At 42.5% G+C, this 20795-nt stretch overlaps 1 protein-coding gene across 4 annotated transcripts in view; it reads left to right on the forward strand.

The window, feature by feature from the left end:
* LOC147157257 (carbonic anhydrase-related protein 10) overlaps positions 1-20795 on the forward strand; it is a 115371-nt gene that overhangs the window by 46472 nt on the left and 48104 nt on the right. For all 4 annotated transcript variants that reach the window (XM_086065256.1, XM_086065258.1, XM_086065255.1 and 1 more), the window contains exons 3-5: positions 11218-11360; positions 15425-15610; positions 20311-20406. In XM_086065256.1, the coding sequence (XP_085921382.1) occupies positions 11218-11360; positions 15425-15610; positions 20311-20406 (425 nt within the window). The remainder of the gene's footprint in view (positions 1-11217; positions 11361-15424; positions 15611-20310; positions 20407-20795) is intronic.

Here is a 20795-nt window from a genome sequence, read left to right on the forward strand (position 1 = left end):
CAGCCCGGTTAGATGTTATTGTATCACACACCTGGCTGTACCCATCAACGGCGCTTGATCATGAATCTAAGTCCCCATTGTATGGATGTTTTGAATGTATTGTATTGTAGGTGGTAATTTGCATGATCATCAGGTCCAACGACTCGTCCTGGACCATTGAAATGCAGATTACAGATCTCCAATTTACAGCAAGTAGCAATGGTTTGTCGTTATTGTAAGGCACACCTGGCTGTATCCATCAACGGCACTGGATCATGAATGTAAGTGCCCATTGTTCAGCATTCCAATGCAAATGGTGGTAATATTTATATCGTCAGGGTGTGGTGTCCCAATGACTCGCCCTGGACCATTGAAATATTGAGTTAAGTTTATAGCGAGCAATAATGAGAAGAAGAGTTACTGCAAGCCAAGCTTTGGATCATATCTTTGCTGAAAATGAAGCAGAAGACACACAGCAGCACAGCGACGGACACATCTGAACAGTCTGATGATGAGGTCCCCGCTGCTGAAGCTGCTCCTGGTCCTCCTCCTACTGGACTGCGGGGTCACAACATCACTTGTGACAATTTCTTTTAGCAGTGTTGGAAAATCGTTCTTTGTTTTCCCGTGTTCATAATGTTGATTATCAAACTCAGACAATGAGATCGGTGAAATCAGGATTTATTTTTACATAAGCTTATGGATACATGAGATCGGCTGAACTTCGCCATTGTTCTCCCTCATGTGTGATGCTCCTCCTCTTGTCCCAAACACTAGTATCCTTTCGTGACTCTTCAAACCCCTCCTCTGTCTTCTTCGGCCAATCCTCTCCTTCTCAGACAGTCACATGATACATCAATACACGTCACCAAACTTCCCCCTCTTCTCACAAGATAAAGATTTACGTTGTTTTCAGAGCCACAAGAGATGTCCCTTCTCCCCTCTTGCCCAACTGGTCCACTTCTAAATAGTAATATTATAAATCAAACAGTTATAATTAAATTAATTCACTTCAATCCCCCTTTTGGACTCGAAAGAGTCCAATTATAGAATTAATTCATATTTCACAGAAAAATTCCAGCGGGGATCTTTATCATCGCAAACGGCAGGCGCAACATTAAGCAATGGTAGTGTGGGGGAAGTAGTCATTATCATTAGAATAAGAAACAGGCCCTTTAGCAGGAGAGGAGATAGTTTAGCAGTCATATGGTATTAAAGAACAATTTGTGGTTGAGGTGGTGAGATTGATGAGCCTGGAATGGATCCGGCGGCCTTGTAGACCAGATGTGGAATGATGTCTCCCCCTCCTGGGATCCAGATAACCTCTCCCTCACCTCCTGGGATCCAGACCCTTTAGGTGCAGAACATTTTCATTTAGTCACTTATAAACATACATATTCTTTATTTTGAAAGAGCATCTGGTAGTTTTTGTTAGCTGGGATTAGTAAATGTTATTTGATTAAGATCCGTAGGTCCTGTGCTGTTGGAACAGGAAAAGGTCTATTTGTGTGACATTGAAATAGAGCCCAGCCTTTGACTGAGTTTAATGACATTCGTACATTCATTAATACAACAGAAAGAGCTTGTAAATATTTATTTTTCAAATGGGTTCCATCGTCTGATCAAATTTTTTCTAGGAAACCCATATAATAGTATGTAATGTTTTACCACGATATTTACTGATCTAGATTTGCATGAATGTGCCTTGAGCCATCCGGGAAAGGAATCATTTTACCAGCAAATCCATATATAATCTCAACCCAGAAACATTATGCCGGCCGGATTGTGAACACACTGGGGAGAGGCTCATATATTCATACTATTCTATCTTTTGCAAACACCAAAAATGATCCTCCTGAAGGCACACCGCTGCTGTGCTTTTCCCAACCCTGTCCATGTAGCGATGTGTGTTTGCGTATGCATAGTCAGTTTCCCAGTAGAAAAGTCCTTTACGTAAATAGGCAGATATTTTTTTTTTACGTTGCTCTATTATTCCTATTATTCCTATGCGAACGTGCATTCGTGAATTCAAAACACACTTAATGCACAGAAAAGCGGTAAGATGACGCCACTCTGGAGAATACAAAACTATTTTCACGCCTTTCTTTTGAGGAAAAACTTCACCTTTTAAAGGATGGGAGACCAACGCCTTAGCTACCGGATCTTCAGCAAAGTAAGGGACAAATAATTATTTGTACTTTTCACAAAGAATGGTGCAAAAGGAAAGATTGGCTTTGTATATGTGCTTCGATTAACTGGGTGAATCACTTTACATGGTGTTTGGCATTGCTATTGCTATTGCTAGCTTGATTTTGTGAGGAAATAGGCTGTTTTACAGGGAGATATTCACTTTATCACATTTTTTCTGGGCATCCGGGCCGGTTTAAAATAGTCTGTTTTTCGTTGTCCGGCAAATGGGAGGCAGAGTGCACTGCAACGTTTACTGTGGCTGGCAGACTGCGCACTGGTTGACGGTGGCCCAGAACTTTAGCTGAGTGGCAAGTGTTGAGCTGCCTCACCGGAGGTGATGGGTGCAAACCCCGCTCGAAGCGAAGAAAAAGAAAAGATTGGTGAGCAAAAAAATGTAAGACTTCAAAAGAGAGTAATGTTTTTTTGTTTTATTTTCTACCCATTCAGAGGAGGCATATGTTAAAATAGTATGGCATCTTGTATCTGAGTATCAAGTATCTCGGGTTAGGTTGAGTGTCCTCTTTTTTTGGAAATGAAAATATGGTCACAAGGGGTGTTAAAATTGGCCAGAGGCTTGCAGGTGTACCCATTGTGAACAGCTAAAGTGTTAATCTACTAATTAGAAGGCATTTTACTCAAAAATGGTCAAATGAAAAACGTATTGTAAAGTTACTTTTGGGGAAAAAGTTCCATATTGCAACTTTAACCATTTGTAATACATTAGTCAAAGATGAAGTCTTGAGAACTCATATTGAACTAATAAATTGTAAATATGAAAAGATTATGAATAAATTATCTCCAAATTGTTAGCTAATAATTTGTAAATTCATTAACAAAAGATGAAGTCATGATGAGCTATTATCTGAACTCATGATGAACTAATAATTTGCAACTGTTGGAGAATTATGAACTCACAATTTCCAAATATTAACTAATGATTAACTCATGATTCAGAAATACCATTACTAATAATTAAAATGCATAAGTAAAAGATGAAGTCATGATGGGCAATTATGAATCTGTGGTATTGACTGTAATACAATAAAATAATAATACAATTCATTTTGACTGCATTACGACTTCTGAAAGGAAAAATGTCCACTACTAAAGTAAAAAGGTTTCCAAAACCCACCCTTGAAAGTATAATGGGAAAAATAAGAACTTAAACTGGTGTTAGGAATGCAAATCATGCAATGTTCACAAAGGTAAAGAACATAATGACACCATTGATGCTGGCTTGTGAATGATATGAAAGCCGTAAGGAAGCATAAAGAAAGGCTTGATGACACTGTTGTGGGATTCATTGAATCACACAAGGCAATGCAAGAGTTAATGTCTCAGGAGTTAGTTCAAGCCCAAACTAGCCTACATGTATGAATTCTAAACTGAGGCTAACCATTGGCTCAGCCATGCTCCTATTAAACCTCAGCTTCAAGTTGATGATAATACAGGAGGAAATTCAAAGACAAACAACAAGAGCATCTAAATCTACTGCAAAAACCTCAAGATCCTCATAAATACGTCATGAAACTCATGCTGATGCCTTGTTGGCAAGCCAAGCCGCATTGGAGGAAAAGTTGGCTTTGGATAAACAGGAGCCTGAACTGAAAGCCAAGAGAGAATGACTTACCTTGCAAACTGAAATAGCAGATGCTAAAGTGAAGGTGCTTGGATCAACAGAAATGATCACCTTTGTGAAGGACTCACCTTTACCCCAACTAAAAGAAAATCCATTACACACTAATCAACTAGATGGAATTGAAGATGTGGAGGACAGGCCCAGCTGTTCAGTAAGAGGAAGAAGAAAACTATGAAATCAAACCAGTAGATGACTATTTAGGCAGTGGCCTTGAAGATGTACTACAAAGAAGAAAGTTGTCTACAAAACATTGAAGACATGCACAGCACATGCTTCAGCAATGGAACAGGCCGCAAGAACAGTAAGTGTAGTGAATGCTGACATTGCAACAACCACCCCAACTGCTGACATCGCAACAACCACCACAACTGCGTCAACCCCAACCGCTGAAATCACAACTGCGTCAATCCCAACCGCTGAAATCACAACTGCGTCAACCACTACTGCCACAATCACAAAGTACCAATGTGGACTTGTCCTGCAAAAAGAAAATCATGTCACTGAAATGCTCATAAAGGAACAAAGGCTTGCATTACTCCCATCCAGAGACATCCCAACCTTCTCAGGTGATGCGCTTAAACCTGAGCTTCATTCGATCATTTGAACACACCATAGAGAGCGAAACAGATGATTGCCGTGATTACTTGTTTTACTTAGAACAGTTCACCACTGGACAGCCAGAATATCTTGTACACAGTTGTTTGCACATGGAACCCCGTAAGGTTTACAAGGAAGCCAAAAGACTGTTGAAAGAGAACTTTGGAAATCACTTCCAATTTGCGACATCATATCTTGAGAAGGCCTTAATTGGACTGCCATTAAGGCAGAGGATAAGAAGGCACTACTGTGATATGCAATTTTTCTTAGAGGGTGTTGCAATACCATGCATGAGATTGACTACATGGATGAAATAAACAGTCTTGGTAACATGAGGATCATCATCACCAAGTTACCATTCAAGTTACGAGAGAAATGGAGTTCTGCTGCCTATGACCACATGGAACATACTTAAAGGGGAGCTAAATTCCCTCATCTAGTGTCATTTATTGAAATAAATGCCAAATTGATGCCAGCATTTCCTGCATTTGGTGAAATCCAGGAGCCTGCAGCAAGAAGGGATATCAAAGGAGCCAAACGCATGTCCACGAAACCCAGCTCAAACTTCACACGTCCAAAAAGCAGTTTTGCTACCATAACAGCTGTACAGGAAGCTCAGTCTCAAACAACAAGAAAGGAAGCGCCTGTCAAAAAACAAAGCCAGGTCCTCTGTATTTGCTGCTCAGAAAGCCAAGACATTTCCTCATGTCAACAAATGAGTAAGAAGACTCACGATGAAAAAGTGGAACTGTTAAATCCAAAGGTGTTTGCTTCGATTGTCTCATTCAAGGTCATACCAGCCAGGACTGCAAAAGGAGCTTGACCTTTGGGATCTACCAGTGGCTGCATCATACTATCCTGCATAGTCAAATAACTGAGGCAAAAGATGAGACAAAGACTGAAAGGACAGCACTCAGCAGTGCTTTGGTTTCCCTGAATAAGGAGCACAACGGGGCCAGTAACAAACATTGCACACTCTTCATAGTGCCAGTGCAACTTAAACATTCTGGCTTCAAAAGAATCATCCAAACCTACGCCTTTCTCGATCCAGGCAGTACGGCTACCTTTTGTACAGAATTACTGAGGAAGCCTCTGAATGCCACTGGGAAGAAAAAGGCCATAATGCTGAGGACACTAGGACAAGAGAAGCCAGTAACAAGCTATGGATGGACTGGCCTGAAGGTGTGCAGCCTGGACAACGACTTTGTACGACTACCTGAAACATACACTCAAGCGGAAATCCCTGCTTTAAAGGAGCACATACCCACAAAAAAGACATAGAGAAGTGGCCATATTTGAAGGAGGTCCCAACTGCCAGAGATAGATGCAGAAATAGGACAATGCACCCAAGCTCATTGAGCCATGGAAGGTTATTAGCAACCAAGACTTTGTTAGGATGGGTGGTGAATGGCCTGCTTCACAAAGACTTTCCAATCACATACAAGTAACATTAGACAACTTGCTCTTTCAGAAATACAATCATGACTTCACTGAGAATAATTATGAAGAAAAGACTGATATATCAATTGAGGACAAACAATTCATGAATATGATGGATAGCTCGGTTAAGCTAAAGGATGGACGCTATTATCTGCCACTTCCATTTAAAAATGGACGATTGCAAAATGCCAGATGACAAAGAAATGGCAGAACAGCGTGCCAAATCTTTAAAAAGGAAGTTCTACAAGAATCCCAAGTTCTGTGAGGACTACTCTGCATTTATGAGTTAATGATTGAAAAAGGATATGCAGTCACCAGTCACACAGGCCGAATGCCAACCCAGCCATGGGAAGGTGTGTGGTACATACCCCACCATGGAGTCTACCACCCCAGGAAAAGGAAACTACTTGTCGTATTTGACCGCTCAGCATCCTTCCAAGGTGTGTCTTTAAAAATCCAACTTATCCAAGGTCCAAACTTGACCAGCTCCTTGATTGGTGTTCTTCGCTTCCGTTTGGAAACGGTAGCGTTCATGGCTGACATCAAAAGTATGTTTCACAGAGTCAAGGTCAAAACATCATATGTGGGCTACCTACGATTTGTCTGGTGGCCACAAGGGGATGTCACTCAAGAGCTGAAGGACTACAGGATGACTACATATTTTTGGTGCCACATTATCTTCAAGCTGTGCAAGTTACACTCTGAAACAAAAGACCAAAGACAATCAAGACAACTTTTCAGCTGAGACCTTTGACACCATTTTAAACAGCTTCTATGTTGATGACTGTTTAAAGTCAGTTCCAGAGAGCCACGCCATTGCTCTAGCCAAAGATGTCAAAGAAGCCTGCGCCAAGGAAGGATTCAACTTCACGCAGTGAATGAGCAACAGCAAAGCTGTGCTAGCCTCTATCCCAAGAGAGGACCGGGACAAAGTGGCAAAAGATCTGGATCTGGACACTGAAACCCTACCTGTGGAAAGGGCCTTGCGCGTTCCGTGGAATGCAGACAGTGACACTTTCAAGTGTATCGCTGAAAAAGCAACCATGTACAAGAAGAGGCATACTGTCCACTGCTGTATCTGTGTATGATCCATTGGGATTCATAGCCCCTTTTGTGTTCACTGCCAAACACATCTTGCAGGAGTGTTGCAAGAACAATTATGGGTGGGACGATGAGTTGCCACCACACATTGTATGATCCTGGAAAGAATGGTTGCTGGGACTCGATCAGATTGCAGAATTGAACATAGACCGGTGCATAAAGCCAAAAACCTTTGGAACAATAGAGTCTGCCCAACTGCACCACTTTTGTGATGCCTCGGAGAAAGGATATGGAACAGAGCTATATATGACTAACCAATGATAAGAATGAGGTCCACATAGCCTTCACAATGGGGAAAGCTTGTGTGGCCCCAATAAAACAGATGACCATCCCTAGAATGGAACTAACTGCCTCAGCACTGGCAGAGAAGATAGATAACATTCTGACCACAGAACTTAAGCTACGGCTTGAAACTTCTGTCTTTTGGACAGACAGCAGGTCTGTTCTGAAATACATCAGGAATGACAGTCAAAGATACAAAACATTTGTAGCAAACTGAGTCAGCAGGATCAGGGAAACAACACAGGTTATGCAGTGGAGATATGTTGGAACAAAGCTCAACCCTGCAGACCATGCTTCAAGAGGGTTGGCTGCTGCAACCTTACTTGACTGCAGTTGGTTCAATGGCCCTGCGTTCTTAAAGGCACATGAGAAGAGTTGGCCTAAACCTCAAATTGACTCTTACCCACTTAGTTCAGAAGATCCTGAAGTTAAAAGAACCAAAGTCACTGTTAACACATTGTAACCAAGGGCTGTGATGCCACAAACCTCCTGCATTACTACTATGACTGGATTGACTTGCAAATAGCAGTAGCTTGATTTCTCAAACTGAAAACTCTACTCATTCAAATTAAGAACAAGCGAAAATAGGTCAAAATGTCTGTTAGCTCTCCAAGATTGTCCGAAAACCAAATGGTGAAATTCAAAGAAAGTTTGAACATTGGAACTTTGACCACAGATGACCTGAAGACTGCAGAAATCGCCATTATACGCTTCTGTCAGACTCAAGGATTTCCAGAGAAAGTGGCTGCCCTGCAAAAGGGAGAATCAAACGCCAAAAGGAATAGCCCTGTTTATTCATTATTTTTTTTCAGATGGAAAAAGGAATTATGCGGGTGGGAGGAAGATTAAGCAGCCTAGCAATGCTACTTGAAACAGTTCATCCAGCCATTCTTCCAAAGAAACACCACATTTCCCAACTTCTCATGTGACACATTCACAAAAAAACTGGTAATAGAGGACAAAATCACATGTCATACCTTAGACAAAGATTTTGGATACCATCAGTAAACTCCCTGGCAAGGAAAGCAAATTCTGTATGCACCACAAGCAAATATTCGGACAACAAAAGATGGCAGACCTACCTAAGGACCGCATTTCTCCAGCTATGCCGCATTTCACCTCCATAGGAGTTGATTATTTTGGTCCAATCTTTGTGAAAAGAGGCCGTTCTGAAGTAAAACGCTATGGTGTCATCTTTACTTGCCTTGCCAGCAGAGCGATTCATCTGGAGGTTGCCCATTCGTTAGACACAGACTGTATCAATGCCTTTAGGCGTTTTGTGTCAAGAAGAGGCCAGGTTAAAGAAATTAGATCAGACAATGGTACAAATTTTGTCTCATCAGAACAGGAATTGAGGGAAGCCATGAAGACTTGGAATACACAAAATATGGAGAAAGCTCTTCTTCAAGATGACATTAAGTGGACGTTTAACCCCCTTGCTGCCCCTCACCAAGGAGGTCCGTGGGAGCGGTTGATTCGGATTGGTAAAGAAGACCCTTTTTTCTGTCACTACACAACAAATGCTAGATGATGAAGGACTATATACTGTTATGTGTGAAGCTTAATCCATTCTTAATGGATGTCCGTTGACCACCGTCTCTGGTTACCCGAATGACTTGGAGGCTTTAACTCCTAACCATTTCCTCCTTTAGAAGAACCAACCCAGCTTTCCTCCGGGGCTGTTTAACAAGGATGACCTGTACACCAAACACCGGTGGAGACAACTACAGTACGTCGCTGATCTATTTTGGAAAAGATGGGTCAAGGGGTACCTTCCTCTGCCCCTAGCTCTGTCAAAATGGAGCCGTCAGAGACAAAACTTTGTAAAAGGAAATATTGTGCTTGTTGTGGAACCCACAGCACCACGTGTATCATGGTTGATGGCCAGAGTCTTAGAGACCTATCCAGACTCTAATGGTCTAGTCCACAATGTTCGTCTACGAACCAAGATGTGTGAAATGGAGCGACCAATAAGCAAGCTATGCTTACTAGTAGAGGCCCCTGACGAACAGACCAGATGGCCTGCACGATTACACTACTTGTGTATTAATTAAGTTATTATTAAAAGTACCGAATGCTAGTACTTCTTACATTGTTAAGTCTGAGTAGTTATGTGAGTTTAAGTTATGTGTAAAGAAGTATTACTTTGTTGGCTCCATAATGACTTTCAGTTTTAGTATTGTATGACTTACGCCAGTACCAATATGGGGCCGGTGTGTTGGAGCCATTATCTCTAAAGGGAGTTAGAATTACTAAGTTATTGATTTCATAGAGAAGATTAGTTAAGTTGAAATAAGCAAGTATGCAAGTTGTGCATGATCTTCGGGCCCTTAAACTGCACTGCACCGCAAACAGGAATGCTTACTGTAAGAGAAATCACAGAAAGGGCTCAGGAAAACTTTGTGGGTGAACACAATCCACTGTGCCAGCCACCCTTGCCAGATAAAACTATACAGTACAAAGAAGAAGCCATTTCTAAAGCAGAGCAAGAAGTCTGGCATTTCTCTGGGCCAGGGGTTATTTAAAATGAAGTGTGGCAAAGTGGAAACCTGATTTGTGGTCAGACAAATCACGATTCAAAGTTCTTTGTGGAAAACTGGGGCGCTATATCATACTGACTAAAGAGGACAAGGGCAACCCAGGTTGTTATCGGCACTCAGTTTATAAGCCTGCATCTGTGATCGTATAGGGTTGCATGAGTGCGTGTGGCATGGGCAGCTTCCACATCTGGAAAGGTATCGTTAATGCAGAAAGGTATATTCAGATTTGAGAACAACATATGCTCCCATCCAGGCATCATCACTTTCAGAGAAGATCTTGCATTTCTCAACACGATAATGCCAGACCACATGCAGCACCAATTACAACAACATGGCTGCATAGGAAAATGATCTGGGTATTGAAATGGCCAGCCTGCAGTCTACTTCCTTCACTTATAGAGCACATTTGGCGCATCATAAAGGGAAAGGTGCAACAAAGAAAGCCCAAGACAGTTGAACAGTTAAAGACGCGCGTTAGACAAAAATCGGACAGCATTCCTTATTCTAAACTCGAGAAACTTGTTTCCCCGATCCCCAGATGTTTGCAGACTGTTGTAAGAAGAAGAGGGGATGCCTCACAGTGGTGAAAATGGCCTTGTCCCAACTTTTTTTTAGATTTGTTGACACCATGGAATTTAAAATCAACATAGTTTTCCCTTAAAATGATACATTTTCTCAATTTAAACTTTTGACCTGTTCTCTATATTATATTCTGAATAAAATATTAACATTTGGCACTTCCACATGATTGCATTCAGTTTTTATTCAGTCCCAACTCTTTTTGGAATTGGGTTTGTGTGTGTGTGTATGTATGTATGCATGTATATATACATACATACACACACACACACACACACCCACCCACACACCCACACCCACACCCACACCCACGCGCACACACACACACACACACACACACACACACACACACACACACACACACACACACACACACACACACACACACACACACACACACACACACACACAGAGTCATGCTGAAATGCTCCATACCCCGGCACAAGCCTCTCGACAGTCGTGCCAATGAATGGGTGGACATCTTCATCTTATACAATCCAGAGAAACCATACTCAAGGATCTCCACATCTCTGAGCGTTCACCAAGACCCACCTGCCTGAGAATGTCCTTCTTCACCTCCTTCTTAATCACCAGAATTGCATTTTCTATTTTATTCTCTATTTTATTAAAGACAAGTCTATCTCTTCAGCCTCTTCCGCTCTTTTTCCGCTAGGCATGTCTCAACAGTAAAAACACAAAGGAGTGAACTTTCTCGTCAGATGCGCCCTTGATTTAATGCAGAACTACATACTTACGCCAAGCCCTTCAGCACATTCAACAACGACATTTTAACCACTTGTCCATGTCAAAGACACATCTTTTAAATACGGTACTAACAATATCTTACACAATTGGTTTTTTGTGTTGCAGTGCCGTCTTTCTGGGGCCTGGTAAACTCAGCTTGGAACTTGTGTTCAGTGGGGAAGAGGCAATCACCAGTCAACATTGAGACCAGTCACATGATCTTTGATCCTTATCTCGCATCCATGAAACTAAACACTGGTGGACAAAAGGTATGGGTGTATTTGCAACTGTTCACTGTTCTCTTTTATGTTAGTCGGGTCTTGTTTCCAGACATCCGACTCTCTTGTCCATTTGTCTACTCGTCACCTTCACGTCTATTCTTCTACATCTTTGTTCATGGACAAAGTGTGTCACTAAAGCAGCCCTTGCAGTTGCCCTGCAATTGGAGGGTAAACGAGAACAGTAAGAGCAAAACGAGACACAGCTACAGCGCTGCCTTTAGACAACCCAAGTTTGAAGTCAGTTGGACATGGGAGCAAAAAAGTATGGGCCCTATAAATTAGAATTTTTTTTACAAAATTGGACATTTAAAAATAAATAGCTCACTTCCTGTTCATTATAGAATATATCAGCAATGGACGTTTTTGTACATGCTGTCAGTTTTCGTAGGCCTAGGTCAAACATACATATATGCGTACTATTGAGAAACCACAAACAGCCGTTGGGCTACCCGTTCACCACAGAATCCTCTGTAATACCTTTAAGATTAGTGGTGCAACGGACCATCATTGATCCGTGGACGGTTCGGATCAGGCACATTCAAGGTCGATAACATTCTGACATGACATGTCAAGGAAGCTGAAACATACTCAAAGTAACAGGCTAAACCTAACTTCAAAATAAGGTTGACCAAAAACAGTAATACATTGACGGCAATGCAAATAGCCTTAGTACACTTTTACTTTGAAGTTCGTTACTTTGTTCAATTGCAAATTTAGGACGCTAAAAAAACGCTAATTAATTAATTGTATGAAACGAAAGTCTCAGATGTAAGTGGCTATCGGCTACCTGTTAACATGACCATTGAGTGTCGGGCTGCCAGCTGGGGTAAGTTTGACAGCTGGTACCTGGCTTACTTTAATTATTTTTCAATATTCTGGACCAAGGCTACTTTGTAATTCACTCTCCATGTTTAAAGGAAGGGAATGGGGCTTAAATTGCACGTTGAAGTCTTTTCATCATTAAAAAAAAAAGATAAATAGTCTTTCTTTTATAAAACACTTCTGCCTTAAAAAAACATTCAACTCAAAATGTCAAACTTAGCTGTTAGGGTTATTAGGGTTAGTTTTATTTTTTTATTTAATGGGAAAAGATGTTTTACAAAATAAATGAAGACACTAAATCCTACACGGCTATATTAGACATTTTGAATTGATTTTTATTTTAATTTAATGGAAAAAGCACTAAATTAAGACAAAGTACTATTTATCCTTTTTTTTTTTGTTTTTTTTTTTGCTGATCCGCAAAACGATCCGATCCATGACTCTAATCCTTGATCCGATCCAAACCGTGACTTTTGTGATCCGTTGCACCACTATTTAAGATACATTAATTTTGGCCAGGCCTGATGAGTGAGTTTGATTACTTTAGGCCTTGAAAAATGTGATTCATTTTGCAAATATTAACTAATTTGCTCCCCAAAACGTATACAAACTTTCTATTTCAAATATTGCCATGATCCCCTACTTGACCTGAAGAGGATGCTTATAGCAATGGTAGTTATAAAAAAAGGCCAGCAGGTGGTAGCAGAGCAAAAGAGATCAACCAGGGCCATGTTGCAAAAAAAGCTACTATCCCGTGTTTTAAATAGATTTGTGAATAATGATGAAAATAAGCTATATTCCAATGCTAATTGCTTCAAAACGGAAACAGATAGAAATATACTTGTTTTCCACTTTGTTGTTTTGTTCCCGACCAGCACCTTGTTTTGCCTCCTTGTTTTTGTTTGATTAAAGAAAATCATTTTTTGACCCCACCTCTGCCTCCTCGCTCTGCCTACCTGCATCTGGGTCACCATCCCTCAACCTCGCTACAAACGTGATAGAATGAATCAACCACACCTGGACCCAGCACAGAGTTCTTGTCGCTTCCAAGCAAGTTCAGCCTGCTGACCAACCCCAATCCCTCCACGTAGACTTAGCTTTTTTGTCTAATATTTGTTTATCCGTGTCCTCTTCACCTAATTTGTCGAGTTCACTTAGTTCACTACCTTGTTTCCTGTCCCGCAGTCTTTTTTTTCTTTTAGCGATTATTCTGATTTTTAGCTCTCCAATAATGAATTAGATGATTTTGATTTAGTTTTTCGGCTTACAACGGTTCCCCGAGTGCTTATAACAACATTTTGCCACCCCATGTTTTTGTTGACCCGGAAACAGAGTTAAATTCCGATTTAGAGGATGAATGTGAAGAGAGTGAGTGCCCTGATTTTGGTTTGAGTGCGAGTGAAAGCTTTTTTGTTTTCATCTCCCCCGTCGTCACGTCACGTAGAACATGTTTCCGTGTCACTTCATTCCCCGCCGTCTCGGTTATCCCGGTTGTAGTCACATACACCATCTATCCCCTGGTCACCTTCATGTTTGGATTATGTCACCACTTCCCCTCGTCCCTTACCTAGTCTCGTTTCACCTAGTCACGCACCCCCAGTCTTGGTCAGCAGGCTGATGCTACACCAGACCAACTGTTTTGGCAGCCTGCCTAAGTCAAGTCCAGCCAAGCACAGTCCAGCCAATCAGTCCAGCCAAGAAAAGTCCAGCCAAGAAAAGTCCAGCCAAGCACAACCCCCAGCTTAAAGGAGGCGAAGACCAAGGCAACGGCGAGCCAAGCTGCAGCCCCAAGCCTCGGATTCCCGTCCGCTGCAGCCCCTGGCCGCATCGCCTGTGCCGCTGCAGCCCCAAGCCTCGGATTCCCGTCCGCTGCAGCTCCTGGCCGCATCGCCTGTGCCGCTGCAGCCCCAAGTCAGGGTTTCTCGTCTGCTGCAGTGCCAAGTCAGGGGTTCTCGTCTGCTGCAGCGCCAAGTCAGGGGTTCTTGTCTGCTGCAGCGCCATGTCAGGGGTTCTCGTCTGCTGCATTGTTCCGGCGGTGCCCGCCCTGTGGCCGCCCTCTGGTCCTCGTCCGGCGGCGCCTGCGCTGCGACAGCTTTTGGCTCCAGTCTGGGAGCCGTCCCTTGAGGGGTGGGGGGGTCATGGTTTGGGTTGTGTTAGGGTTGGTTTTGTTGCTTTTGTTATGTTCTGGGTATTATTTGAGTTTATGCTACCTTAGTTTCAGTCATAATCTGTGTTTTATGTTGTCCTTGTGTGCCTCCCTGGTCTTGTCAAGCATTGTCATGTCCACCTGTTTGCCTGCCCTTCCTCATGTGTCAACCAATGAGCACCCTCTGCCACTTGTTCCCTGCCCAGGTGTGTCTCGTTCTGTCAATTAGTGTGTGTATTTAGTCTATTGTCTCCCCTATGTCTGTGTCTATTCATTGTGTTTTCCTCCTGCCATGCTGCCATTTTTTTTGTCCTGTCGCTTCTCCCACGTCTTGCCTAGTTTGCCTTTTTTCACTTTGTTGTTTTGTTCCCGACAGGCACCTTGTTTTGCCTCCTTGTTTTTTTTTTTATTAAAGAAAATCCTTTTTTGATCCCACCTCTGCCTCCCTGCATCTGGGTCCACCTTCCCCCAACCTCACTACAAACGTGATCTAATCTTTCTTTTGGTAGGGTCCATGTTTTTATAGCAATATAACACAATATTCTGTGGGCCTTGCAAAATCCATTAAGTAATACAGCTGTGGCGAAGGGGGTTGCTTCAGTGAAAATGGCTGGGAGTGAATGAGTTAATAATAATTGTAACTAATAAGAAGAAAAATAATTTCTACCAGAACAATTGGGACCTTGCAGCAATCGCTATAATAAAAATAAAGATAGTTTCTACAAAAACAGAGACCTCGCAGCAGTTGCTGCTCAGGCCCTAAATATTAAAAAAACCTGACGTGCTATAAAAAAAGTTTATTTTTTATTTTTTTAACCAGCATCAAAACACGTCTAATGACACATGGTTGGTTGTTTGGTTAATTTATTTGTTGTGACAGCAAACCACAAAATGTATTTTCCGATATGATAAATTTATTAGACTAAAGACAATTAAAGTAAAATAGCATTTCAAAAAATAATTTCATATGAAGTTCAAATTCAGTTAAGTTCCAGTGTAAAATTATTTACATTATTCATCTATCTTACTGGATATTACACACACGCACATTTACACACCTTTTTCCTTCTAATTACTTCATCAGGTAGGGGGGACAATGTATAACACAGGCCGCCATGTTTCTGTCCAATTGGACAAGGAGCATTTGGTTAATATCTCTGGTGGGCCTATGATGTACAGCCATCGTCTGGAGGAGATTCGGCTACACTTTGGTAGTGAAGACAATCAGGGCTCTGAACACCTGCTGAATGGTCAGGCTTTTTCTGGAGAGGTGAGTGCAATAATTGTCTATGTGTGATTTGAAAACATAGAAATCTGCATTTGTCCTCCCGCTTTTAAAAAGTGGTGATCCTACGCTTTTAGATAATTATTGTCCAATATCCAGACGGTAACTATCTGATAATCATCTGTTTTGGCTAAAACATTCAAATCTCTAATAAATGAGCAACGAAAACAATTCTTAGCGAACAATTCAATTTTAAACCCCAATCAATCAGGCTTCCTACAAGGACACAGTACTATTACAGCAGTAGCGATTATTTGGGTTGCCGTAATGGCAAATGAGAAATGTAGACGTTACTGAGGGAGTTGCAATTTCCTAAGCAACCTCTGGGGGCACCACGTTGACTTTGCTTGTTTGTAGGAGCAAAATAAACGATACAAATCCTATTATCAAGTATTCATAATCTGAAGTTACTACTGTAGTTAATTATGGAATTATTTTCTTTAATAAGAGAATTACTAATCCACTCAGAAAACACAAAGTATTTTGCAGAAATGGAATCTCTAGACAACAAATTTATTTAGTAAACACACACATATATCAGTCACAGCCTAACCTATTAATGAAATGGAATTAAAATGTGAATCAAATATAAAAAGAAAACATGCAACCTAATGAATTAAGATAAAAAGGTAATGAAAAAGGTGGATGGGGAAAATAAATGGAAGCGTTTTGACCTGTCAATCCTTTTATATTTGGATCAAAGCGTTGCGCCATTGGTATGGTCAGATTGCAATGAAGGCGCACTTACGGGCTGGTTCAGGTACACGAGAGAGTGAGAGAGAGAGAGAGAGAGACTTGGCTCAGTTGAAGAAAAATGTCTCTGGCTGATGGTGATGGTGCACGGCTGAGAGACCGCTGCAGGTCCCCAGTTGGTGGAGAGGTGCGCGCGCGCCATGGAGGCTGCTGCATGGAGGCTGCTGCATGGAGGCCGCGGCAGGTCCTTGGATGGCACAAGTCCTGGTTGTGCTTGCGATGCTGAGAGGCCGCAGTAAAGTCCGAGGCGGTGCCTAACAGCGGTCGTGGAACTGGGTCGGCGGGACGCTGCGTGATTGAGAGAGCAGTAGAGTAGGTGGGTCGGCTATCGGCAGGAACCGACGCGCGTTTTGGGGCGCACGGCTTAGTTGCGAGTCCTTGCGTGATGCGCACTTTGGGGCGCATGGTGTGGTTGCAAGTCCGGGGCTCAAAGAAGGAAGCCACGTGGTCGCTGTCAGCATGTTCGGCAACCAAATCTCTCGTGATGGTCAGGAGAAGTTCATGGGGCAAGAAGCGTGGACAAAGAGAAGAGAGAGGAGAAGGAAGTTCCTCTGTGCGCTGGCTTTTAAGAATGTTAGCAGGGGGTCCAGCAGTTCCCGCCTCTTCTGTGCACTTGAAGCAGACTTGGTCAAATGAGGCCAAGCTTTTGGGATAGCATTTGATAATTTTTTAAATCAGAATTGACAAACCAGATGCTTCATTTATCATTCTGAACCAATTTCAAACATTACCGCGATCATAAAATTATTGAATCCACACACATACCCACCCACATACAAAAAAAAGAAAGAAAAAAAAGAGCAGTGATTATGACATGTCAAATTGGTAAAATTACTGAATGAACAATACTGAACTCTTAAAAAAAAATAAAAAATAATAATAATAAAATACAATTATTGAATCCGCTAAGCTTCCTAATTAGCTAAACTTAGGTGGCTGCAGAAGTTACACACATCAATCATTTGAGATAGAAATACAGGTTGTGTACAAAGATAAACAACAGAAGTCACTTGATCTCAGTCAAGTACATAGAGTCCGTTTATGTCCCGAATTATGTAGACTTCAGATTAGTTACGAGCGGCAGGATCGTTGATGATAATACCGATAGTGACCGCTGGAGGGCACTGTGGTACCGTATAACTTCCGAGGGGAGTTGTTTCCAAAACACACATAGCTGATTCCTGTCGATAGACCAGACCATAAAATTGGTCTGGGGACTGAGAAGCAGTCCTATCGCTAGTCTACTTGCTGAACAGGCTTTTAGATCTCGGTAGGCACTGAGGTATGTGTTTCCTGTGGGTTGTTTAAACGAAATTCAGTCCCTTGCTGGAGGGAAGTTCAAAGAGTTTTTTCCTTTTTGAACTGTCTCTGGTTGGTTTGAGGAAAACACAGGGTTAATCCATCAAGGCACGCACACACATTCCCTAGGGGGAAATGTTTAAAAAGGCAAAAAGAGAAAAAAAAATTGAGGGTGACGGGCAATATTTTACAAATGATATTATTTTAGCTTTAGATAACAGTAAGTCTTGTGCTGCTTTATTTATGAATTTATCTAAAGAATGTAGTGCACTAAACTGGTTCAGTAATTACCTGATAGAACTCAGTGTGTGACATGGCTCAGTTATAACTCATCCCTGTTGGAATTAAAGATGGGTGTCCCACAAGGGTCAGTTTTGGGCCTCATCTTATTTTCCATCTTTCTAAATAATAGTGGTGAAAACAAGCAAAGGTTCAGCTACGCAAATTATACTATCGTGTACACCTAAGCTACATCAGTAAGCGAAGCAATTACATATTTACAGTCAAATTTTGTTTGTACGCTTCACCTTAACCGGATACTTCAGAGTCCCGCCACAGTCGTGAAGTTGTCAGGAGACCAGAGGAAGGATCAAAGAAAAGAAAGCTGAAACAAAGTGCAATCTAGCACCAACTAGACACCACCCACTACCCACAGAGTTACAAAAGCAGAATCTTTCACACACCAGAAACATCTAAATTCCAACAAATTAGGGAGACCTCAAGAGACCAGAGGAAAGACTAAAGAAAGGAAGGAAGGACAGATGAAGCACAGTGAGATCCACAAACACCAGCCTCGACTGATTTAGCGACCAGTGGGAGAAGCAAATCCTGTTAGAGTTTCGGTAGATGTTGATGTGGTGGATCTAACATGCATGAGAACCTCCACCAAAGAGGGGAGCCGTTGACCTCGGCCCGACAAGGCAAGCACAACACCCCCAGGGCCTCCCAGCCCATAGCAGTGCCAGGGCACAATCCCACGGGCCCCGTGGGGGCCACCGGCCAGAGAGCAAACCCAATAGCCCGGAGCGCCCCCCACACAGCCTGCAGCTCAGACCCAATGCAGCAGAACAGGGCATGGCAGGCCCACATGGCAACCCACAGCCTCCGTTCCCCCCACAACCCCCCGCCTCCCACCCACACCCGCCACCTACCACAACCCACAACCCCAGCCAACTTTACAACAAACAAAAGGTTGCATTTAAAGAGCAAGCAAGCAAAATTGTCTTTATTCTTACCATATCCTGACTTTGGCTCTGGACTCGCACCAGGCTAGACTGCCAGCCCGGGTGAGATTTGGCGACCCTGCGAAGGACGTCCGACCTCTGTATTCAGGCTAGGCTAGGCGCTGGGCTCCCTTCGAAGTGCGTCCAGAGTCGCCGGCGCCTAATGGCGGCGGGGCTGCCTGTCAGTGAAGTACAGCGCAGCAGCGGGGAAGTGTGCAACGCATCTTGTCTATATCCTTTCCGCCACACAAAATGCTCACTTTGCACACGGTGCATGTCGCACTGTCTCCGTTTTACACATTAAAGATGATAATAACTTACCATCCACTTCCACATACCTCGGCGCTATTTCCTTGTTTAGCCCCGCCGCTCGATGGCATTAATAGTATCACTGTAGCAAAGTGACTCTATTTTGTACGCTAAGATGTGTTGAAAAATTAAGTCTCACTCTATGTCACCGCTCAAATCCAGATTTAATAAAAAGTTATAGAAAATAACCTCATATATTTATCAGAGTCCTGATCGAGAGACAATGTCCGATTCCGATCGAGTCAGCAACCACGTGATCGGGCCTGATTTCCGATCAAGTGATCGGATCGGGACATCCCAAATTTTTTTCCATACCAAGAGATTAGGCACTCTTAATCTACGTTCACACCGGACGCGAAATTAACTGTGGCGTCGCGTATGTTCCTTTGTGCAGTCGCGTCATTCGCGCCACCCTTATCGGAGGAGAAGCGAGCATTACTTTAAAGTCGAAAGCGGAAATAGATTAAAAAGTAAAAGCCACCCTAGAAGGTTCATCATAGTTCATGATGAAAAACAAAACAAAAACTTTTATGTTGTCGACATTATTTTGGATCGATCAGGCAAAAGTGATATTTTGACTGCTCTTTGTCTCTCTCTCTCGCTCTCTCTCTCTCTCACACACACACACACACACACACGCACCCCCCCCCCCCCCACACACACATTCGTTTGTCGTTTGTCATCGTGGGGACATCTAATTGACATGATGCATTTCCTAGCCTTTTCCCCTAACCCCAACCATAAAAAATGATTGCCTTCCCCCATTCCTTTCCCTAACCTCAACCATAACCCAATTCAAACCTAAATTCTAAAACCATGTCTTGACCCTCAAAAAGAAGTCTGAACTTGTGGTGACCACCAAAATGTCCCCACAATTTCAAGTCGGTCCCCATAATGTTAGTTAAACCAGGAAAAACGCGTGTATGGGCCCCACAATGTAGCAAAGACAAATGCACTCACTCACTCACTCACTCACTCACTCACTCACTCACTCACTCACTCACTCACTCACTCACTCACTCACTCACTCACTCACTCACTCACTCACTCACTCACTCACTCACTCACTCACTCACTCACTCACTCTTTCTCTTCCTCCAGGTTCAGCTAATTCACTACAATCATGAGCTGTATACAAATTATACTGAAGCTGCCAAGAGCCCCAATGGACTTGTCATCGTGTCCATATTCATGAAGGTGAGTCTCAGATGTCTGTGTTTACGCACCGGTCTGGTGGTGGTGAAGGTGCGCCACATAAGGAAGGGACACCTCACAGTCCCTAAGTGCAATCACAAATACAAAAACGAAGTGTGCTATCAAAACTGTATGATTTAATTTACAACAGAAAGAGGCCAAATGCAAGATTAACTTCTGTACACAGAAAGGTATTTGCAATATAATGAAAGGAGTCACAAGTTGGGTTCAAAAACAAAAGGCAGCAAATGGCACACAAAAGACTAACCCTAAAACTAATACAGACCAAGCAACTATCAACAAACTAAGGTGGCACTAAGGATCATGAACACGGAGTTGTCTCTAATATGATTGGAGTTGGAGGCCGAGCCAATCGGATGGCCGCACCGCTT

The sequence above is a fragment of the Leptonotus elevatus genome, chromosome 20 (genome assembly GCF_054856555.1).
Source record: "Leptonotus elevatus isolate MCC_2025b chromosome 20, RoL_Lele_1.0, whole genome shotgun sequence".
Lineage (NCBI taxonomy): Eukaryota > Metazoa > Chordata > Actinopteri > Syngnathiformes > Syngnathidae > Leptonotus > Leptonotus elevatus.